The sequence below is a fragment of the Amaranthus tricolor genome, chromosome 12 (assembly GCF_026212465.1).
Source record: "Amaranthus tricolor cultivar Red isolate AtriRed21 chromosome 12, ASM2621246v1, whole genome shotgun sequence".
Classification (NCBI taxonomy): domain Eukaryota; kingdom Viridiplantae; phylum Streptophyta; class Magnoliopsida; order Caryophyllales; family Amaranthaceae; genus Amaranthus; species Amaranthus tricolor.
In genome coordinates, this window is record NC_080058.1 from 6,062,904 (window position 1) to 6,081,563 (window position 18,660).

An 18,660-nucleotide genomic window follows, 5' to 3' on the forward strand; every position below is an offset into this window, starting at 1 on the left:
ACTCTAAAATAGGTTACATAGCGCACGATATTTTTTAGTTGTGTTTTTAGTAATAATGAGTTTGAGACACGTCTTTTATAAAGACGTCTCAAGTAAAAATTTGTGATCAACTATTCACCCGATGTATGTCATTTACTTTGCATCAAACCAAGATAGTGACTTGGCATCACATGGTAGGAGCGAGAGTATTTACCTTTCAAAATCTAATGGGACGAATTGGTCAAGTTATTCACCTAAAGTGTAAAGGTATAGTTTAGTAATGATAAATTGGTAAAATTTATTTATCTTTACTCTGAAAAATTGCAAAATACTAAATGAATGAAATCAAAGTTACACTTATTGATTTAAGAGAAAATTATTTTAAACTACCTTTTCTATACTCTTGTTTGCAAAAAACTACCTTATGTAATTTTTTTTGCAAAAAACTACCTTATGTAATATATATTTTGCAAAAGACTACCATTTAACGGTTTTTTTTGGGTTTGACCGTTGAAAATAACTGTTGACCTTCACGTGCAACTCACGTGATCTTTTATTCCTTGCCTTCTTCTTCATTTCAGCGCTTTCTGAGTTAAACGCTTCTCCTTCTTCATTCGAAAAACTGAAATCGTTCTTCAAATCTGCTTCGTTTTGAATGGGGGTTTTTTCAATTGAATTTCGGTTTATTTATCGTGTAATTTGTAAATTGATTGTTGTTGTGTCTGAATAATTTCTTAGGGTTCTTAAAATTAGAAAAATCAATAACATGAAGAAATTGAAAATCTGAAAAAAAGCAAGTAGTTCGAAAAAGGTGCATTCTGAGTTGGCAACTGAGTTCTCATGTGAGTTCTTGTTTTTTTATACATTGGGATCTTAATCTTATGCATAATTCAACCCTCTTTTTTTATGTAGCCTCAAGTTGTGAAATGAAATTGCTGAATTCTACCGCACAGCTTGTAGAACCCCTTGAAAGTAGAAAATTTACAAGATTTTCGCTTTTGTATACAGAAAGAGAGGAGAAACCTGATGGGGTAGATAACTGGGAGCCAAGGTTTGCTGGGCATCAAAGCTTAAGAGAAAGGGAAGACTCATTTCTTGCTCGTGATCAAAAGGTTAACTGTGGCTTTATTAAGGGTCCCAGCGTTTATTCAAGTACAGGATTTGACTTGGCTGAGGATGATTCCAGATACATCAGTAAATGTCACATTGGGGATTAGGGATTGAAAGAGCAATAAAGGAGGAGCAAATGCATTAGGGATTGAAAACAGCAACAGAACAAGGGTTTATAAGGAATAAAAGATCACGTGAGTTGCACGTGAAGGTCAACAGTTAGTTTCAACGGTCAAACCCAAAAAAAACGGTTAAATGGTAGTCTTTTGCAAAATATATATTACATAAGGTAGTTTTTTACAAAAAAAATTACATAAGGTAGTTTTTTGCAAACAAAGGTATAGAAAAGGTAGTTTAAAATAATTTTCTCTTGATTTAATTCAAGATCTAACTCTTTTAATTAAATGAGTTATTCATGTTTATTTTAAGTTTAAAATTTTAACCTTAATCTAATTTATTTAATAAACAAACTAAATTGGATAAAAAAATTTAATTAATTGAATCAAAAATTTCAATTCATTTTGAGTTACTATTAAATCAGATTAGCAAGTGGGGTCGACTTTTGCTGGACCTGGGCGAATAAGAGGAACCAGTATATAACTAGACAATGAGCAGATTGTGACCTCATATATGTTAAACGGTTTTAGGGTTTTTGCCATTTGCGTTTTGTGATTTGCGATTCCCTTTTCTCTCATTTTCCTCACTCACAACCTTTACGTCGACCACCATGACTGCTCAGACCCAAGAAGAGCTTCTCGCTGCTCAACTGGAACAACAGAAAATCAATGTATTCTTCTTCATCTCTCTTTTTATTCTATTTGATTTGATAGTTGAATCTGATTAACATGTTTCCCAACTATTGTTAGTAGTTTTATTTATTTTTATTTCGGATTCAATCTTTATTAGCCCTCCTATATTTATCCTTATACTTGCGTCTAACTGAATTATTGTTCCTGTTAGTGGCTTTGTTTATTTGTCATTTGCTTAGATCTCATCCTTTTTTGATGATTTGGATTCAGGGTTGTCTTCATTTTTAATCAACTTGCAAATCCTTTTTTGCTTTCTAAGAGAAAGAAGTATAAGATATGGATTAGCCAAAATTCAATTTGTTTTTCTTGGATGCATCAAAGGACAAAGAGTTCCTTGTTATGTCTTCTAGGATGCTGTGGTTACATGATGTTATTCTGGGAATAATATCTTGCGTTGTTGGTTGTTGTATCGATTTTTTAAATAAAAAGTTATGTAGAGGATAAGTTTCATAGGGTGTGTATCATATCCTGGGCGATGGTTCCCTAATATGGTGTTAGATAACAATGTGATAGAAGCACAGCTTTTGTTTATTCTCTACTAGGTTTTTGGATGTTTTGGTATTGAATGTTGGTGTTTGTTCGGTTAAACAAGGTGGCTTATGTGCGTTTAAATGGAGCAAATGATATTTTCAGAATCATGAATGTGTTTGATTCTCACCTGGATAGGAAGCATCATTTCCCCTCCCCTTTGTCTATCAGGTTTCTCTAGCTGCCGCTGAATTAAAAGAAATATATTTTAGCTAATGTCATTTTGACATGAGTTGCCCTTTCAAATTGGGTTACTACTTTTATTTGATTTTTGAATCATGTAGAAACCTGTAATTTACAATTTGACATGGTCTATTAAGCCATGAATAGTTACTATGGAGTTTATAAGAGTTTTGGATTTATTTTGGAGGTCTTGGGTTATTGTTATCTAAAATAATTTATTTGGCATCCTTTGTTTGTGTTAGCTTTCAGTGGTGTATTATGTTCATTTTTATATGATTTATTGATGTGTTTTTTGGGTTTGATTCTGCAGCATGATGAGCCTGTTGTTGAGGATGATGTCGATGATGAGGATGAAGATGATGATGACAAGGATGACGACGAAGTAGAGGGTAGGTAGAGCTGAATTGGGTGCATCAATTACTTAAATGAATCATATGAATGTCTTTTTGCTGAAATTTTATTGGAGATTCTTATAGTACTTCTTGTATGTCTATTTCATTGCTGGTTTATGCTGGATTTTGTTTGATGATTCTGTATGATGTGAGAAGTGATGCTTTTTGAATGAAGGATGATAATACTATGAAGTCTATTTACTTGATTTGATTTTTTGTGGTGTGTGTTCATATTACTTGTATCATTGGATCGCTGTCTTAAGGATCAATGTAGAGAGCATAATTGTATGAAGTCTTTTTGAATGAAGGATGATTATACTATGAGGTCTATTTACTTGATTCAATTTTTTGTGGTGCCTGTTCATATTACTTGTACCATTGGATTGCTGTCTTAAGTATCAATGTAGAGAGCGTAATCGTATGATGTGAGAGTGGTTGAGTAAATTATATTTACTGTATACCTGATGTTCGAATTACTTGTAGACAAAGCACTTTAGTCTTGTAGGGATTGTGCTGTCTTAGCTGCTATAAACTTAATTTGATGAGTACAAGCTGTAGTTGGTCTATGTGTGTCGATGTTGATGTCATTATGATTATCTGATGGTCTCTTCTTGTTTTACACATCTTTCATGGTTGGAATAGGATTATGTTTTTCTCTCTATCATTAATTTACTTTTGCTGATTTTTGCTCTATTTCGGTTTTGTACTGGACTTTTTTTTATCTCCTTGCATGGTAATCTTTTTCTTGGGGTTATATAGGGGCACATGATGGAGATGCTAGTGGTAGGTCAAACCAAACCAGAAGTGAAAAGAAGAGTCGAAAAGCCATGTTGAAGCTGGGGATGAAGCCCATCACCGGTGTCAGCAGAGTCACTGTGAAGAAGAGCAAGAATGTTAGTCTCTTTGCGTTGGTTTAATCTTAACCTCTAATTACTAGTTTTGTTGTCTGTGTTTACAATCGTATTTTTTCTGTTGTATCAGATTTTGTTCGTTATCTCAAAGCCCGATGTGTTCAAGAGCCCAACTTCAGACACATATGTCATCTTCGGTGAGGCAAAGATTGAAGATCTTAGCTCACAACTTCAAACACAGGCAGCAGAGCAGTTCAAGGCTCCAGACTTGGCCAGTTCCATATCTAAGCCTGAAACTTCTGCAATGGCCCAAGACGATGAGGACGTTGACGAGGAAGGAGTTGAACCAAAGGACATTGAGTTAGTTATGACACAAGCTGGAGTTCCCAGGGGAAAGGCAGTCAAGGCACTCAAGGCTGCGGATGGAGATATTGTTTCTGCTATTATGGAACTGACCAATTGATAGTTTGGTCTTTTTTTCTATTATGATTATGATGTTTAGTTTAGTCGTTAGTGTTTCCTGAAGAAGTGAAATTTGAGGAGTTTTGAGAGGTTGTTTGTTTCTTTTTCAGCTTTTGTACCCGTATAAACTGTTGAGAATATCTTATATGTGATGAAGCAAAGCACTTGTTTGATTGACTTATGGTTCATGCGGAATGTTCTGCCAGATTTCGTTTGTTTCTGAAATTAAGGGTATGTTTGGATGAAAGGAAATGAAGGGAAATAAAAGGGACGAATTTAAAAAGAAAGAATTCTTTGTTTAAATAGCAAAATGGAAAGAAAGAGATTTAGAGTGGAGGAAATTGCTAGAATTTGATGGATACTTTTTATGAAGGTTTTAATTTTTGTAAAGTTAGAAAGATTTAAAGGATAACTCTTATTTCCTTTTTATTCCCTCCATAAAAACAAGAGTTATTTCCTTTCCATTACTCTTTCCTTTCTTTCTCTTTCTTTCCTTCCCTTTCTCTCTTTCTTTTCTCCAAAATTGTTATCTAAATATAATATGAGAGTTAGAAATGATTTGTGGAAGGAGTTAAGGACTTAGCTCATAACTCAAACGGCCTGTTTAGTAGGTGGTAATAAATGGTGGTAATGAGAATGAAAAATTAGTGTAATTTTGGTTGAAAAATCTCTTTGTTACCTTGATGGTCATGCTTGTCTAACTTTAATCATCTCATTTCCTTCATGAAATTTATTCCAATGCATTACCATTTGGAGTGGTGGCATTAGGTGGTAATGGAAATTTATAAACAAAACAATTTTTTGTGAACAAAGTTTCATTACCATGGGAATAATATGAAATTTTTGATAAAATTTTACACTATAAATCATTCACATTACTATCATTTAATACCATTAACCAAACGGACCGAAAATGTCATAGTACAATCATCGGAGAACTATTATTGGTTTGGTGCTTGTCTAAGCATCTTTTTATCTGAGCACCATAGTGTACAAAATTTTTTTGCCCACCCGAACGAAATTGCAAGTACCTACTTCTTGCTTGCCCAACGCCTATACTTGGACAACTTTTTGCAATTTCACATTTGTTCTCTTAGTTCCATTTTCCCGTATAAGCCCCTTCTTTTCTTTCCAAGTAGCAACCACCTTAGCAAATAGCAATAGAAGTGGAGTAACCGAGTAATTTAGCTTGCTAATTTTTATTTTCTAGATTTATTACAATTTTTCTTTGTTTTTGGATAACCAATTGGATTTGATGTAGAAAAGGGGGATGGTGAAGACAAAATTTGGTTAGATTAGGTGCCTTATATATTACTTTAAATGTGAGATTTGACATTCAACATGACGTGTTAAACATTAAATAACTAAAATGAGTATTTTAAATACGAAATAGAATGTTTGAATTAATCTAGTTGAGCTATCTATTCTAATTTAGAACGGCTCGTAGTGAATTCATTTTAAAGGATAATTTGTGAAATATAATTAAATGAATTTTATACCAGAAGCGCTTGTGGCTCAATGGATAGAGCATCTACATGTGGAGCAGAAAGTTTGGGGTTCGACCCCTATTGGGCGCAGGTATCAATTGGGGGGTTTCTTGACTGTGCGCATATCTCTTTATTCCCTCCTTGGGTGAACGGGTATGATTTGTCCGCATTTTTCAGGAAAAATAAAAACCCCCCACCCGGACCCCACCTTATGCGGGATACTGGGAGTGTCCTTTACCTTTAATTAAATGAATTTTATATTTGATTCGTCTAAATATATTTTTTCTAATTATTTTTGGCATATAACTTAAATATTGGTACACAACCATAAATACATAAAACAAGTGTATAAGTATTATTCCCTTTGTTTCATCAAGTCAGTTATATTTGCTTTTATTTTACATTTTATAAAGCATAATAATTCAAATAACCTAAATATTATAAATTTTAAATACATTTTATAAAATTATATATGTAAACTATTTTAAATACATTTTATAAAATTATATATGTAAACTCTATAGATAGAACTCGAATACCTTAATTGAGAAAAATGTTATGTACTCCAACTGAGATAAAATATGATTATCAATGAAAAACTGATCTAGACCAAAAGAAGCAATTGCGGAAAATTAGGTAAATTTGTAAATTTGTGAGATATTATTTCATCATCATACCCAATATCTCACTCGGAAGTAGGGTCTGAGTGAGGGAAGGTGACGGACAATCCATATCCGTCCTCTCTTCACAAGGAATACTAGAGGAAAGCACTCGGTTTTATCCCCAAACGTATAGGAGCCCTACATAAATAGGATATGAGTGACAATGTTTTCACAAGAGATCACTGCTTGCAGAAAAATGAATTGCACCAGCAAAAACAAGGCTTAAATAAAAATATAACTAAAAAAATTAAAAAATTAAAAAGAAGAAATTTAAGAAAATAAATGAATAACTAACTAAGGAGACGATGAGTATATAGATAAACAAAACACGGAGCGGTTTAGGAGCAACTAGACACTAGGGCAAAAAGGCAACTACAAAGTTAATCTAAAATATGAAACTGACGTCTCTAATAATCCGTACAACTAATCAGGTCTGCGGAGAGGCGCAACTCGCTCAGGTCGTTTTTTATTTGCTCAACCCACGTTTTCTTAGGTCTTCTTTGACTTTTCTAGCCCTCCACTATGATGCTTTATATCCTTCTAACGGGAGAGTCAACTGTTTTTGTGAGACATTATTTGTTATGAAAAATTGTATATAACATGCCGAATTTAGGTATTGTGTTTGTTGGAACGAATTTTAAATTTAGTTTTATCCATCAAACTTATTGATAACCCGAACATCAAGTTATTTGCTGGTGTAGCAATACACGTGGTCCTCTTTTCTAACATGGTTATGCATATGACACCTTTTATAACATGATTGTACATTTGGCAACACAAAACATATATGGCAAACACAAAACATATATGGCAAACACATCGGTAAGTGACATGATATTTAAGTTTTGTTGATATGATGTGTGTTTCATGATTTGTGTTAATTTATCCCTCAATAGTCAATTATGCTATGTTTGGGAATGATGATTTCATTTGAAAATTTAGATTCGACTCAAATTTATTGTTTGACAAATATAAAAATTCAAATTTGAAATTGAGTCAAATCCACCATTATATAAAAATGGTTAAAAATTAAAATTTAAGAATAACTTGTCTAACCTTATAATTCTCAAATCCTTTATTAATAATTTCAAATAATTTTACTATTAAAATTTATAATTTAAAATGAAATACTTATCGGTCATTTCTCCTCCCCTAAGCCCCAATCCCACCTCCAAATCAAAATCAATACAGTAAAGGAGAATAAAGCTTCGAACACACTTTCGAAACTACACCGAGCTTCACCGGAAAACAGGTGAGACGACCATCAGACAAAAAAAATTCACTTCGACTCGTTGAAATTCACCTACTGAATGAAATGCCCTAATTTTCAATCAACTTCCAATCTCAATTTTTAAATCTAGGATTTATTTCTTAAACCCTAAATCATAAAATGTTGTGCATTTGTTCTTCTACTTTCGCTACTTCTATTTTCTCGATTAAATATCATCATTTCTTATAGTTTTATTCATTTCATTTCAATATGGATGTTTTCGTTGATGACCTTTTATCGTCTTGAAGTTCACTTTTTTATTTGGGTTTTCTTAATCCTTAGATTGATTTGTGAAATCCAACATTAGTACGAAAAAATGGCATTCAGATCAAACCAAACAATGAAAAGGGTACTGAAGAAAGTTGGAGAAGATAACATTGCAAAGGGTGTTAAAGAGTCTTTGAAGAAAAGCTTGCCAAATAATAAGGTAATCATGGGTCGTGCCAAGCGGGGACTGTTTGCCGGTCGCCATATTCAGTTTGGCAATCAAATTAGTGAAGATGGTGGCAATAAGTATGTTTTCTCAATCATCCCTTGCCCTAAATTTGTTTATTATGTTGTGCTTTTTTTTTTTTGTCATATTCTGGGTTTGTAATTTGGATATTCCTCATGGATCTTTGTTTTCACTTCTTTTACGGTTCTATAGCTTTCTTCACACTTCCTGTGTTTTAGGTTAAAAAAAATTTCGGTGCAAGTTTTTATTGGTATACTTAATCGAAGTTGGTAGCAGTTTTAAATTTTGAGAACGATGTGGGTGACTTAGAATACTTGGGTGATTTCCTGTTTGCCTACTTGCCCTTGAGCTCTAAATGTAGGACGACGTCCGAGGTTTCTCTTTTGGGTTGTCCATGTCAAAAGCTTGTGGTCATTTTAATCTTCTCCGGCAAGCCAAAATTCTTATCGGTGTTGTAGTTTACTTCAGAAAAGGCTGTTTCTTTGGTTATTTTAGGGTTTTAAACCGGTATTGTACCATGCCTTTAAGCCTTTTCCAGTGTGGGTCACTTTGCGAGGGTGTTTGGTACGTGCTTTTTAGGTTTAAGTAAAGGATTTACTTAACTCATTCCATTACTCGTGTTTGTTATGAGATTGGGTTAACCCAATTCCTTCCATAAAATAATAGATACCTCCAAATTGTTGCGGTGTTACCAGTCATTTCTCGCTAATCCAATCCTCTTTCTTTGGTTTTCTCTATTTCTTCTTGTGTAGTATAAGTTACCAACACAATAGCAACCAAGGTTGTCACGATTGTGATTCTACTTTGGATCGAAAGCAGCTCACAGGATTAGATTGCAGGATACCGATGCTACAAATTTTGCTAAAATCAGACATTTTACTTATATGTGATTATTGTTATGTCATTTTAAATGTAAAAGAATGCTTAAAATTCATTTATATTATAAAAAAGGTGCAATAATTTGCAATTATTTAAAATTATATTTTTCAATTGTCAAATTTATATACTTTCTTAATGGCATAATATTATATAGTAGTATATAAAATATGGAGTACCACTCACATGGTTCATGGTATAGTAAGAAATTGAAAAATGATCTAGAAATTGCATATTAAATAACATCAATCCAAGTATTTAAAAATTGAAATATTCAGTTAATTTTATCTCACCGTTAACCTTTGAAATTGAAAAATGAGTAAGCGCGTCACATAAAACAAATAAATCAACTTACATTAGGAAACTAACTAGTTAAAGTAAGGAACTAACAATCTCATATAACACTAAGGAACTAACTAATTAAAGTAAGGAACTAACTTACAAGTGAGTGCATCACATAAAACAAACCCAGAAAAATAGAAGAAGAAAGGGGGGAATTGAAGGGAATGTAAATAACTAATTTAAGTAAGGAATAAAGATAAAGGAACTAAAGTCCCCGAAACTAACAATCACTGACTATAATCAATCTAAAAGAATCAAAACTACTTGGAACTAAAGGGAATAATCAATAAATCAATTTCTTAAAAGGTAGAAAAATGAATTACAATCACCTGTAGAAGAACTTAATGTGCGGCGCGGCGGTGCCTGAAATTATAATTACTAGAATTGAATTCTAACCATCAAGCATCAATAGAAATTAAAGGGATAATGAAGGATGAGATGAGAGGGATGAAACAACAGTAGAAGTTAGAAGTTAAAGTGGCAAGTAGCAACAACAACAACCGCCATAACACGAAGGAAGGGGAAAACAGGCAACAACATAGTACGAAGGAAGGGGAAGAGCCCTAGGGGTAAATTTATTGGACTAGTGGAACAGAAGGACTGGTAAAATAAGGTTTATTTTCCGCATTTTGCAGGATTGGTTGAATCTGTATGGGATTGCGATGCTACCAATTTTGAGCAATTCTACTGATCCTAGCGCTGATTCTATGCAAAACCGATTTCCAGCTTGTTGGTTATGATTTGGATTGTAGAATCGTGTGATTCTATGATCCAAATTGCGATTCTAATAACTCTGATCACAATGGCTATGAGGATGTTTAGTTATTGGAAATGAATGTCTTGGGAGTCAAAATTCCAAAATAAAACATGGATCTCTAAATTTTCTTTTTTGTTGTTTCGGTGGATACTAAAGGGCTAGCTAAAATTTTATTTAGCATTTAGTTCCTTACCTTTTGGTGTTCGAACACAATTATAGGGGTTTGCTACCTTCCTTTATCCAAAAACAATCGTAAGGAACTCATGTAAGATGCCAATATGGCACTCTTTTTTAGAGTAAGTGATCTATTGTTTTACAATATGAAACTCAATCTTTTTGAGGTTGAACTTTGACTATTAATTTTTCTCAAAAGATATTAGACAAATTTATGAAATACTTTTTATTGAAAAACAAAGAGTATACTTATATTTTTTGTCTATTGTATTTGAGAAAAATTATTAGTTAAAGTTTGACATTGAAAAGTAATTGTGGCTTATATTGTAAGATGGATTAGTAGTTAATAAAAATTTATAAAAACTATACACCTATGAGAATTGAAAAGCCGAGAGGGAATGGAAAATTTTCCAATTTATATATGAACTCTTGGTGAATTGAGCAACCATCGGAAATGATGAGTTTTTTATTAATATTTGAACACATTGCTGAATTTTGTTAAATTCCATTTTAAAAGTCATTGGAAGAGTTTTTTTTAGAAAAAAAGGTGTTGAAAGAGCTTTCATTTCTTTTAAGAAAATAAGTAGAATTGTGTAAGGAAGTTTAGAGGTAAAGAATAGCATCATACAGGCAAGATTTCTTGGTATGTGATTGCATTGCAGCTTTATAGCAGCCATTTTCGCAAAGTTTAGTGCTGATGTTTTTATACTTTGTAATGTGTTTGTTTGCTTTTGGCAATTTTCTCAAAGAATGCCAATTCAAACATTACTTAACAAATAGTTCATCAGCAATGCAACAATGGTTAAAAATTGTAATCGATAATAGCTAGAAATCTTGCTGCAATGATGTGTTCAGGTTAGGTTTGACGAATGGTTGCATGAGTGGCGAGTGGCGAGTGGCATGCAATTATAGTTTACTACTGTCTACCTATGTATTGCTTCCATGTACTTGAGTTTTTGAATTTATGAAGTTGTTTATCAGCAAAATAGGTACTAAGTCTTCTAATATTTTTGGATAAGATTTTAGCAATGAAAGGAAGGGGTGGAAGGAAAGGGAGGGAGCGGAGATTGATGTGTTATCTTACAAATCTTTTCCATTGGTGGAAGGATTTTGTTAAGTACAAAATGTAAAGGAGTTCTCCTCCGATTCCCTTCCCTTCATTTCCCTTCTCCTCCCTTTTGCTATTTAAATGAAGGAGATGTCATCTCTTCAATTCCCTTCCTTTTCTCTTGTCCAAACATAGCATTAGGAAGCCCGTGATATTTTTAACTAACACATTGTTTTAACTGCAATGGAGTTTTAATGTGTTGGTTGAACTCATGTTTTCTGTGCTACCTGATTCCTGTTCTGACTTACACTTGTCCGATTGTGATAAAGTTACTCCCTGATTCTATTCCATCAAGTTCCTTCTGTAGTTCCGTTACAGGCACTTTGGTACATTTCTAATAGTTAAAGCATCTCAGTTGGCTTTCATTAATGATTCAAGGGATGATGTTCGTTGTGTGTTTATGCAATTTTAAAGAAGAAAAATCTTAAAAATTGTGCGTTGCCGAAACTGACATCATTCTAAAAAGGCTGGGTTCTCTATGACCAAAACAGAAAAAGAAATCGAAAGAAATGCACATTCTTATGCCTCTCATATCTTAATACTTGAATGTTATTCAAATTGCTTCCAGTTAATTGTACTCCACACATGTCAAAACCAAAAGTGCACTTCACTGTGTTAAGTAAGTAATTCCTACTTTCAGCTCTAACCAATGAGTGTAAAAAAAACAGAAAGCTTTGTTCACCTTTGGGTTGCAACTAATCATTAAAACAGATGCCACCCTAAGTGAAGCTCTGAACAATTTTGTTTTCATAAGTGGGAAAGAGACCTGAGATTTGCAATGGAATGATCAATTATATTGTACTTGAAATGTCATGTGGGCTTTTGGTGGTTAACATAAAAAGAATAATAATAGACGGTGACAAGCGTCAAAAGTAGTAACGAGGATCTGAGATTCTCCATTGCGCAATCTTGTCTCTTGATTTGTGTTTAGTCGATTGAGAAATTTTTCAATTTCTTCCTCGCACGATTTTTCTTCTAGTTAAGCTAGAACGCACATTTTAAAAAGAACATTCACTAATATTTCTAGTTTGCAGGATTTATTACGTATACTATGCTTAAATAGCTATATGACTTAAGTCTTTAAACTATGTTTGATATAAGACTCCTAACACTTTGCAAAGGCCTGCAAATGTTGTTTAGCTCACCTATGTTGATCTCGCACATGCTGCAGACACACAGAGACAGTATTGGCTCTACGTAGGTGCCCATGTGCAACAACATCTGGACTGTCAGCTAGCAATACTCGATACCAATAGTCACTTTTTTGCTCCACTACTTCAAAAGGACCTTCAAATCACTCATCAGTTGACGTTTATTCCTCTTGTTCCTTAAATACTTGCCCTTTTGATCATCTAGTCCAACCAACTCTCCAGGTTTGTAGACTTTATTATGGTGTTATATCTCCGGCCTACATTAGTATCTTTCTCTACCTTAGCTATCACCGTCTTGTAGGCATTGGTTATGAAGAATGTATATCACTCGGCTTAAACGGTAACTAGGTGCACTTCTTCCCTTCAACTTCAAAGTAGGTACTCTTATGTTTATTGTGCTTCACCTTTCGATCAAATTGCCATGGTTTCCTAAAGGTGAGTTACACGTAGTTTTAGGTATTACTCCCTCCGTTCCCTGATGAAGTTCCTACACAGAATGTGCACGTGAATTAAGAAAAATAGAATCTTTTAAATAGTGGATATATTATTTTACTGAATAATAAATTTGATGAAGGAAAACTGGGACCATAAACATAAAAAAAATATATATTGAAAGGATTAGTGGAAAAAATATGGGGACCACAACTTATTATAAAATGTTTTTATAAAGTTAGTGGAAAACATGTGAGGATTATAAGGGATATTAAAATGTTAAAATGAAGCTAGTGGAAGTCTGTGGAAGATATGTGGGGACAATAAGCATTATTAAAAAATTAAAATAAGGATGTACAAGATTATTTTTGTCCAAAATTTGTAATATAGATAGAAAGATTTTTTTGTGGAAACAACAAATGGAACACCCAAAATGACAAACGGGAACTTCTTTAAGGAACAAAGGGAGTACATCGTACTCAATTGTATCTTTACTACCCCAAGTCCCCAACAAAAAGTTAGTGGAGTTATCATGCACGTCAACCTAGGTTTCGTCAGCAAGCCAGCACATTCTAGAAGGTCTGGTATGCTTATGTCTTCAAAGCAAGCTCGTGAATTGTGACCCATCTCATGTGAAGCTACAATCTCACATTTCCACCTTCTAATCAGTACGATTGCACCTTGAATAGAAGATAGTTTCATCTTAGAATGTTAAGCAAACTTAACAAAACAAATCTTGTCCTTCATGATCATCATCACAAGAAATATCTTCACTAAATTGATTCTTTGGTATAATAAATATTAATTCTCAGTTAACTCTTGGCGACCTAGTTTAGTATGATAAATGCTGAACATATCTGGTTTAGGTACCCCATTCAAGATGAATGCTCTGTCGACTAAATCTTTCTAGTCAGTCCATTAAAGTAGTGCCATTAGCTATTGTTTCCTATTTCCACTTACACAGATGCTTGAAAAACCTTGACCGGGTATTTGTAGAGGGAGTGTTTAGGATGCGATTGTATTGAAACTTATAAGGAACAGCTTTTCAGGACCTAGAGAAATGAACTTTGGATTCATGCTTTCTCATTCACTTATAATTCTTAGAAGTCCTGCAAATAATAACCCATCTCAATATTCTGTCTGAAAGCGACTTTTGAATGATCAATTCAAGAGATGTATGAAAATCAAATATAGTGCAAAAACAAGGCCACATATTATTGTAACGGTGAGTCGTAAAGGTTCTCAAAACTACTGAACCGATATCACCCACATTTTAAAGGTGTAAAAACACAACATTTAGGTTGGTTCATAGGATATCTCACGGTTTTGGCTGATATTTGGCTATAGACAATTGCATCACTCGGAACCATAATTTTTCATTATGATACCAACATTGATGATTGCCTTGACAACGTCTTCTGAAAGTTGTATCTATCCATCAACTAATCTGCTAGAAATTGCATCGAACTAAAGTTTTTGACGTCAGCTGACGCTATCCTGCTTCATTAATTGATTCCTTGAGGGAGAGGTTTCTGTTGGTTGTACTGCAATAGCTCATTTTGCTTTACAAAATGGTTCTTTTCCTCTGGCTTCTGCCATTTGTTTCTTTTTTAGTTACCGTCTTGGAATATGAATTGGATTTGTTTCACCTTCAGCCTAATTTTGTTACATTTGCTTCCTTTATCTCTCGTTCCTTCAATCAGCTTTTTGTTGGAGTTTATTGTGCATCCCTCCTTCCACAATCAGCATTTGATCCAGTAACATTTCTGTAAGCATTTTGTGCTGTAATATTTATGACTTCATTCTCCATCTAGTCCTTGAACGGCCATTAACCCCTTTGGCCGGGGTATGGATCTAGAGTGCTATGAGTGTCACTTATCTGAACTCTTGGCTTGAGTTTATTATAGTAAATGATCCAAGCTCGAAGAAGCTCATTAATTTCCTTTTGTTTTTTCCAGAAACACGTGGAGTGAGAGCTTTTTGAAGGGAGTATGATACAATTGTGTTCAATTAATTAGTCGTTTTCTTTTACTTAGCAGTACCTGGTTTTCTGCTAAACCAATTGGTATTATTTGGGTATAATCCACAACATTATGGGGACCTAGGAATTTCTGCCTTTACGTATATGCTGATTTCTGCCATATAAATGTGTCCTTAATTTCACGATCAAGACATGTTTAGAATCTTCATAATTCACACTTTACAGGAACTTTTGCATGGTTTTAGATGTGCTAAGCACAATCTGACGGTGCAGTATTAAACAATCTTGTGTCTTGATAATATTAGGACGCGAAGAAATTGGAAGCCCAACGTTCAAGAGAAACGACTTTTCAGTTACATTTTGGATCGCCACATTCGAGTTCACGTGACTACACATGCTCTACGATGCATTGACAAAGCTGGTGGCATTGACGAGTACCTGTTGAAGACACCATACCATAAAATGGACACAGAGATGGGCCTTCTTTGGAAAGCCAAAATTGAAAAGATGTACGAAGAGCTTGGGAAAAAGGATGTTTCTTTCTTCTCTCCCGAAGAGGAAGCGAAGTTTGAGCAAAGTTTTAAGGATATGAGACTAGATGAAAAATCTGCAAGAAGAGAGTTTAGAAGACGGCTTTATGGTTCATCGGTGAAGCCTAGCTCAGCAATTGAGGGAACACCAGATCACCAGGTTGGTGAGTCTGAGGGAAACTCACAGTCAGATCACGAGCAGATGGAAGCAAGCGCTTAAGATCGGACTTCACTAATACCTATCAGCTAATGCACTTTTGATTCAAGGCTGTGAACCAATTTTGCTACATTGCACTCCGTTGGCTTTAGCATTTGATGAAAGTTTCATATATGTAGGGTGTTTTAATAAGTAGCTCGTTATTTTGATAAATTCAGTGGCAGTTTTAGCGACAAATTGTTTACTGTGCATAAGGGGTATCGAAGTTTTGATCTCGGTTACTTCATGATAACTATTTATATGATATTTTCAAGTAATATTAGAGTTGTCAGAGTAGGCAAGAGACTATCACTACGAGCAAAATGAGCTCAAGTTGATGTTGTGTGGACTCGTAGTTCTAGTAACGCGACTGGCTCAACTTGATCAAATCGTTTTTGTTTTTATATATGTGAAATTGCAGATAATGGAGGCATTTAAGGGTGAATCGCAACCGTCTTTGTTTTTACAAAGGTAAGATTGTGTATATCTGATCTCTTCAAATCTCACTCAGCGCGAAAAAGACGTACATATTAAGCATGGTAAGTTCTAAAAACATAATTCTATGAAGTAGTTTTCTGAATTGTTTATCATGGCAAGTTTGGTTCCACTATAACTTGTAAAAGTGAGTGGATTAGAATCAGATTCTGCACTATTCTGGGCCATTTCTTTTCTTGAATCACAATCAATCCACTCTTGAGCACTATGTGTGACGCCTCTTCAATTTGGCACTCTTTTCTTCATTCCCTCGCTTTCCTCCACTTAATTATTGGGATGTGATTTCAATACTTTGTTTTGTTTCTGTTGACACTTTTCATAACTACAAAATTGGAAACCAATGTTGCTTTCAATTTTAACACTTACTTTTCACATTTACGCCGTTGGAATAAGTACTCAGAGTAACGGTTTTTAGTTTGATCATGATCTTAAATTTTTTATTTTATTCAAATCAAGTGTGTATAATATTATCCTTTTCATTTTGAACACCTTTCTTATATATATATATATATATATATATATATATATATATATTCAAAAACAAGTGTACATATATGCTTAAAAAGTGTACATATTAAAATGACATTTCTGTAAATAATATGAACTTTTTCCTTTTAAAAAATGTGTACACTTATAAGATAGTATGTACTTTTGTTGCCAAAACATGTATATGTCAGTTCGATATTCAGTTTTTCACCACTTTAGTTGTTTTCACCTGATTCTGCCCATATATATATATGATCAAATAAGAATGATTTTAAAATAAGGATTTTTTGAGTTACTATATATAAAAAAAGATGCTATGTTATAAATTAATAACATTTTCCAGATTTATGACATAGTATCTCTTCTGTGTTAGATAATGACTTTTACAATTAAGCGTTTTTGGATCAATCGTGACGTTAGATTTTTTTATCTTATTCTAATCAAGGGTGTAAAATGCTTTTTATCCTTCTCATTTCAAACACCCTTATTATTTGATCCCTCCCATATATATATACATATATATGAAAAAGTTTAAGTGAGATATATATATATATATATATATATATATATATATATATATATATATATATATATATATATATATATATATATATATATATATTTGAAGAAATTCAAGTGAGAACCATCCTTATATGAGAATCGTGAGAATCAATTTGCCGACAAAAAGGTGTTACTTTTTAACTAAAGACAAAAATTCTGAAAAAACTTACAAAATGGTGTTACTTTTTACGCAAAAAGGTGTTAGTTTAAAAAAAAAGTTTTACTTTGTATTTATATTTTTTTCTGAAAGTTACACTTTATTGCTAAAACGTACCAAATTTTTTAAAAAACAAAAGTAATATTTTCTTGTCCAAAGGTAACACACTTTCTGTGAAAAAGTAACACATTTTTATCGGAGAAATTGGTTCTCACGGTTCTCATATACGCTTGGTTCTTACTGGAACTTGACCTAAAATATATATATATATATATATATATATATATATATATATATATATATATATATATATATATATATATATATATATATATATATATATATATATATATATATATATATATATATATATATATATATATATATATATATATATATATATATATATAGAGGATCAAATAAGAAGGATTTTTAAATAAGAAGGGCGAGAAGGATTTTTATTTTATTTTATTTTGTTACTATATGTACAAAAAATGATACTATGTTATAAAGTAAGTACATTCTAAAAAATAATGTCATTGTTACTTATCTGTGTAACGTAGTTACTTTTACAATTTTGTGTTTTTGGCTCAATCGTGAACATAGATTTTTTAATTTAGTGAAATCAAGGGTGTAGATTCCTTTTTACCCTTCTCATTTTCAACATCCTTCTGATTGAATCTCTCCCATATATATATATATATATATATATATATATATAAAACAAGTACTAATATATATATATATATATATATATATATATATATATATATATATATATATATATATATATATATATATATAAAACAAGTACTAATATATATATATATATATATATATATATATATATATATAAAACAAGTACTAATATATATATATATATATATATATATATATATATATATATATATATATATATATATATATTTCTGCCTACAAAGCATCAACTAAGCTTCATCACTAATTATCATAAACATACTATTAATACTTCAAAAAAAAAAAAAAAATCAATAAACTTACTATGAAGTGGGAATTGAGAGTTTGGGGTGAGGGACAGAGGTTGGAAAAGTAGCTGAATAATATTTCCAGTTAGTCTTGTTTTATATTTCTTCTATCTTATTTAATTTGCTTTAATTTCTAATATAGAGTTGTTTAACTTACTTCGTACTGTTTTAAGTTTCTTAGTTGGAGAGTAAATACTATTTTCTAGGAAAGCTCTTGTGTTTT

General features: G+C 32.6%; 2 protein-coding genes across 2 annotated transcripts; both read left to right on the forward strand.

The window, feature by feature from the left end:
• The first annotated feature begins 1,718 nt into the window (after positions 1-1,718).
• On the forward strand, positions 1,719-4,491 carry LOC130828350 (nascent polypeptide-associated complex subunit alpha-like protein 1). The gene is made up of 4 exons (XM_057694303.1): positions 1,719-1,876; positions 2,920-2,998; positions 3,761-3,894; positions 3,983-4,491. Exons 1-4 carry the CDS (start codon positions 1,817-1,819, stop codon positions 4,313-4,315), a joined length of 606 nt encoding a protein of 201 aa, XP_057550286.1. The 5' UTR covers positions 1,719-1,816; the 3' UTR covers positions 4,316-4,491.
• A 3,104-nt stretch (positions 4,492-7,595) lies between these two features.
• Positions 7,596-15,767, forward strand: LOC130828351 (54S ribosomal protein L24, mitochondrial). Its single transcript, XM_057694304.1, has 3 exons — positions 7,596-7,715; positions 8,016-8,246; positions 15,314-15,767. The coding sequence occupies exons 2-3, from the start codon at positions 8,050-8,052 to the stop codon at positions 15,756-15,758; spliced, it is 642 nt and encodes a 213-aa protein (XP_057550287.1). The 5' UTR covers positions 7,596-7,715; positions 8,016-8,049; the 3' UTR covers positions 15,759-15,767.
• Positions 15,768-18,660: the final 2,893 nt, after the last annotated feature.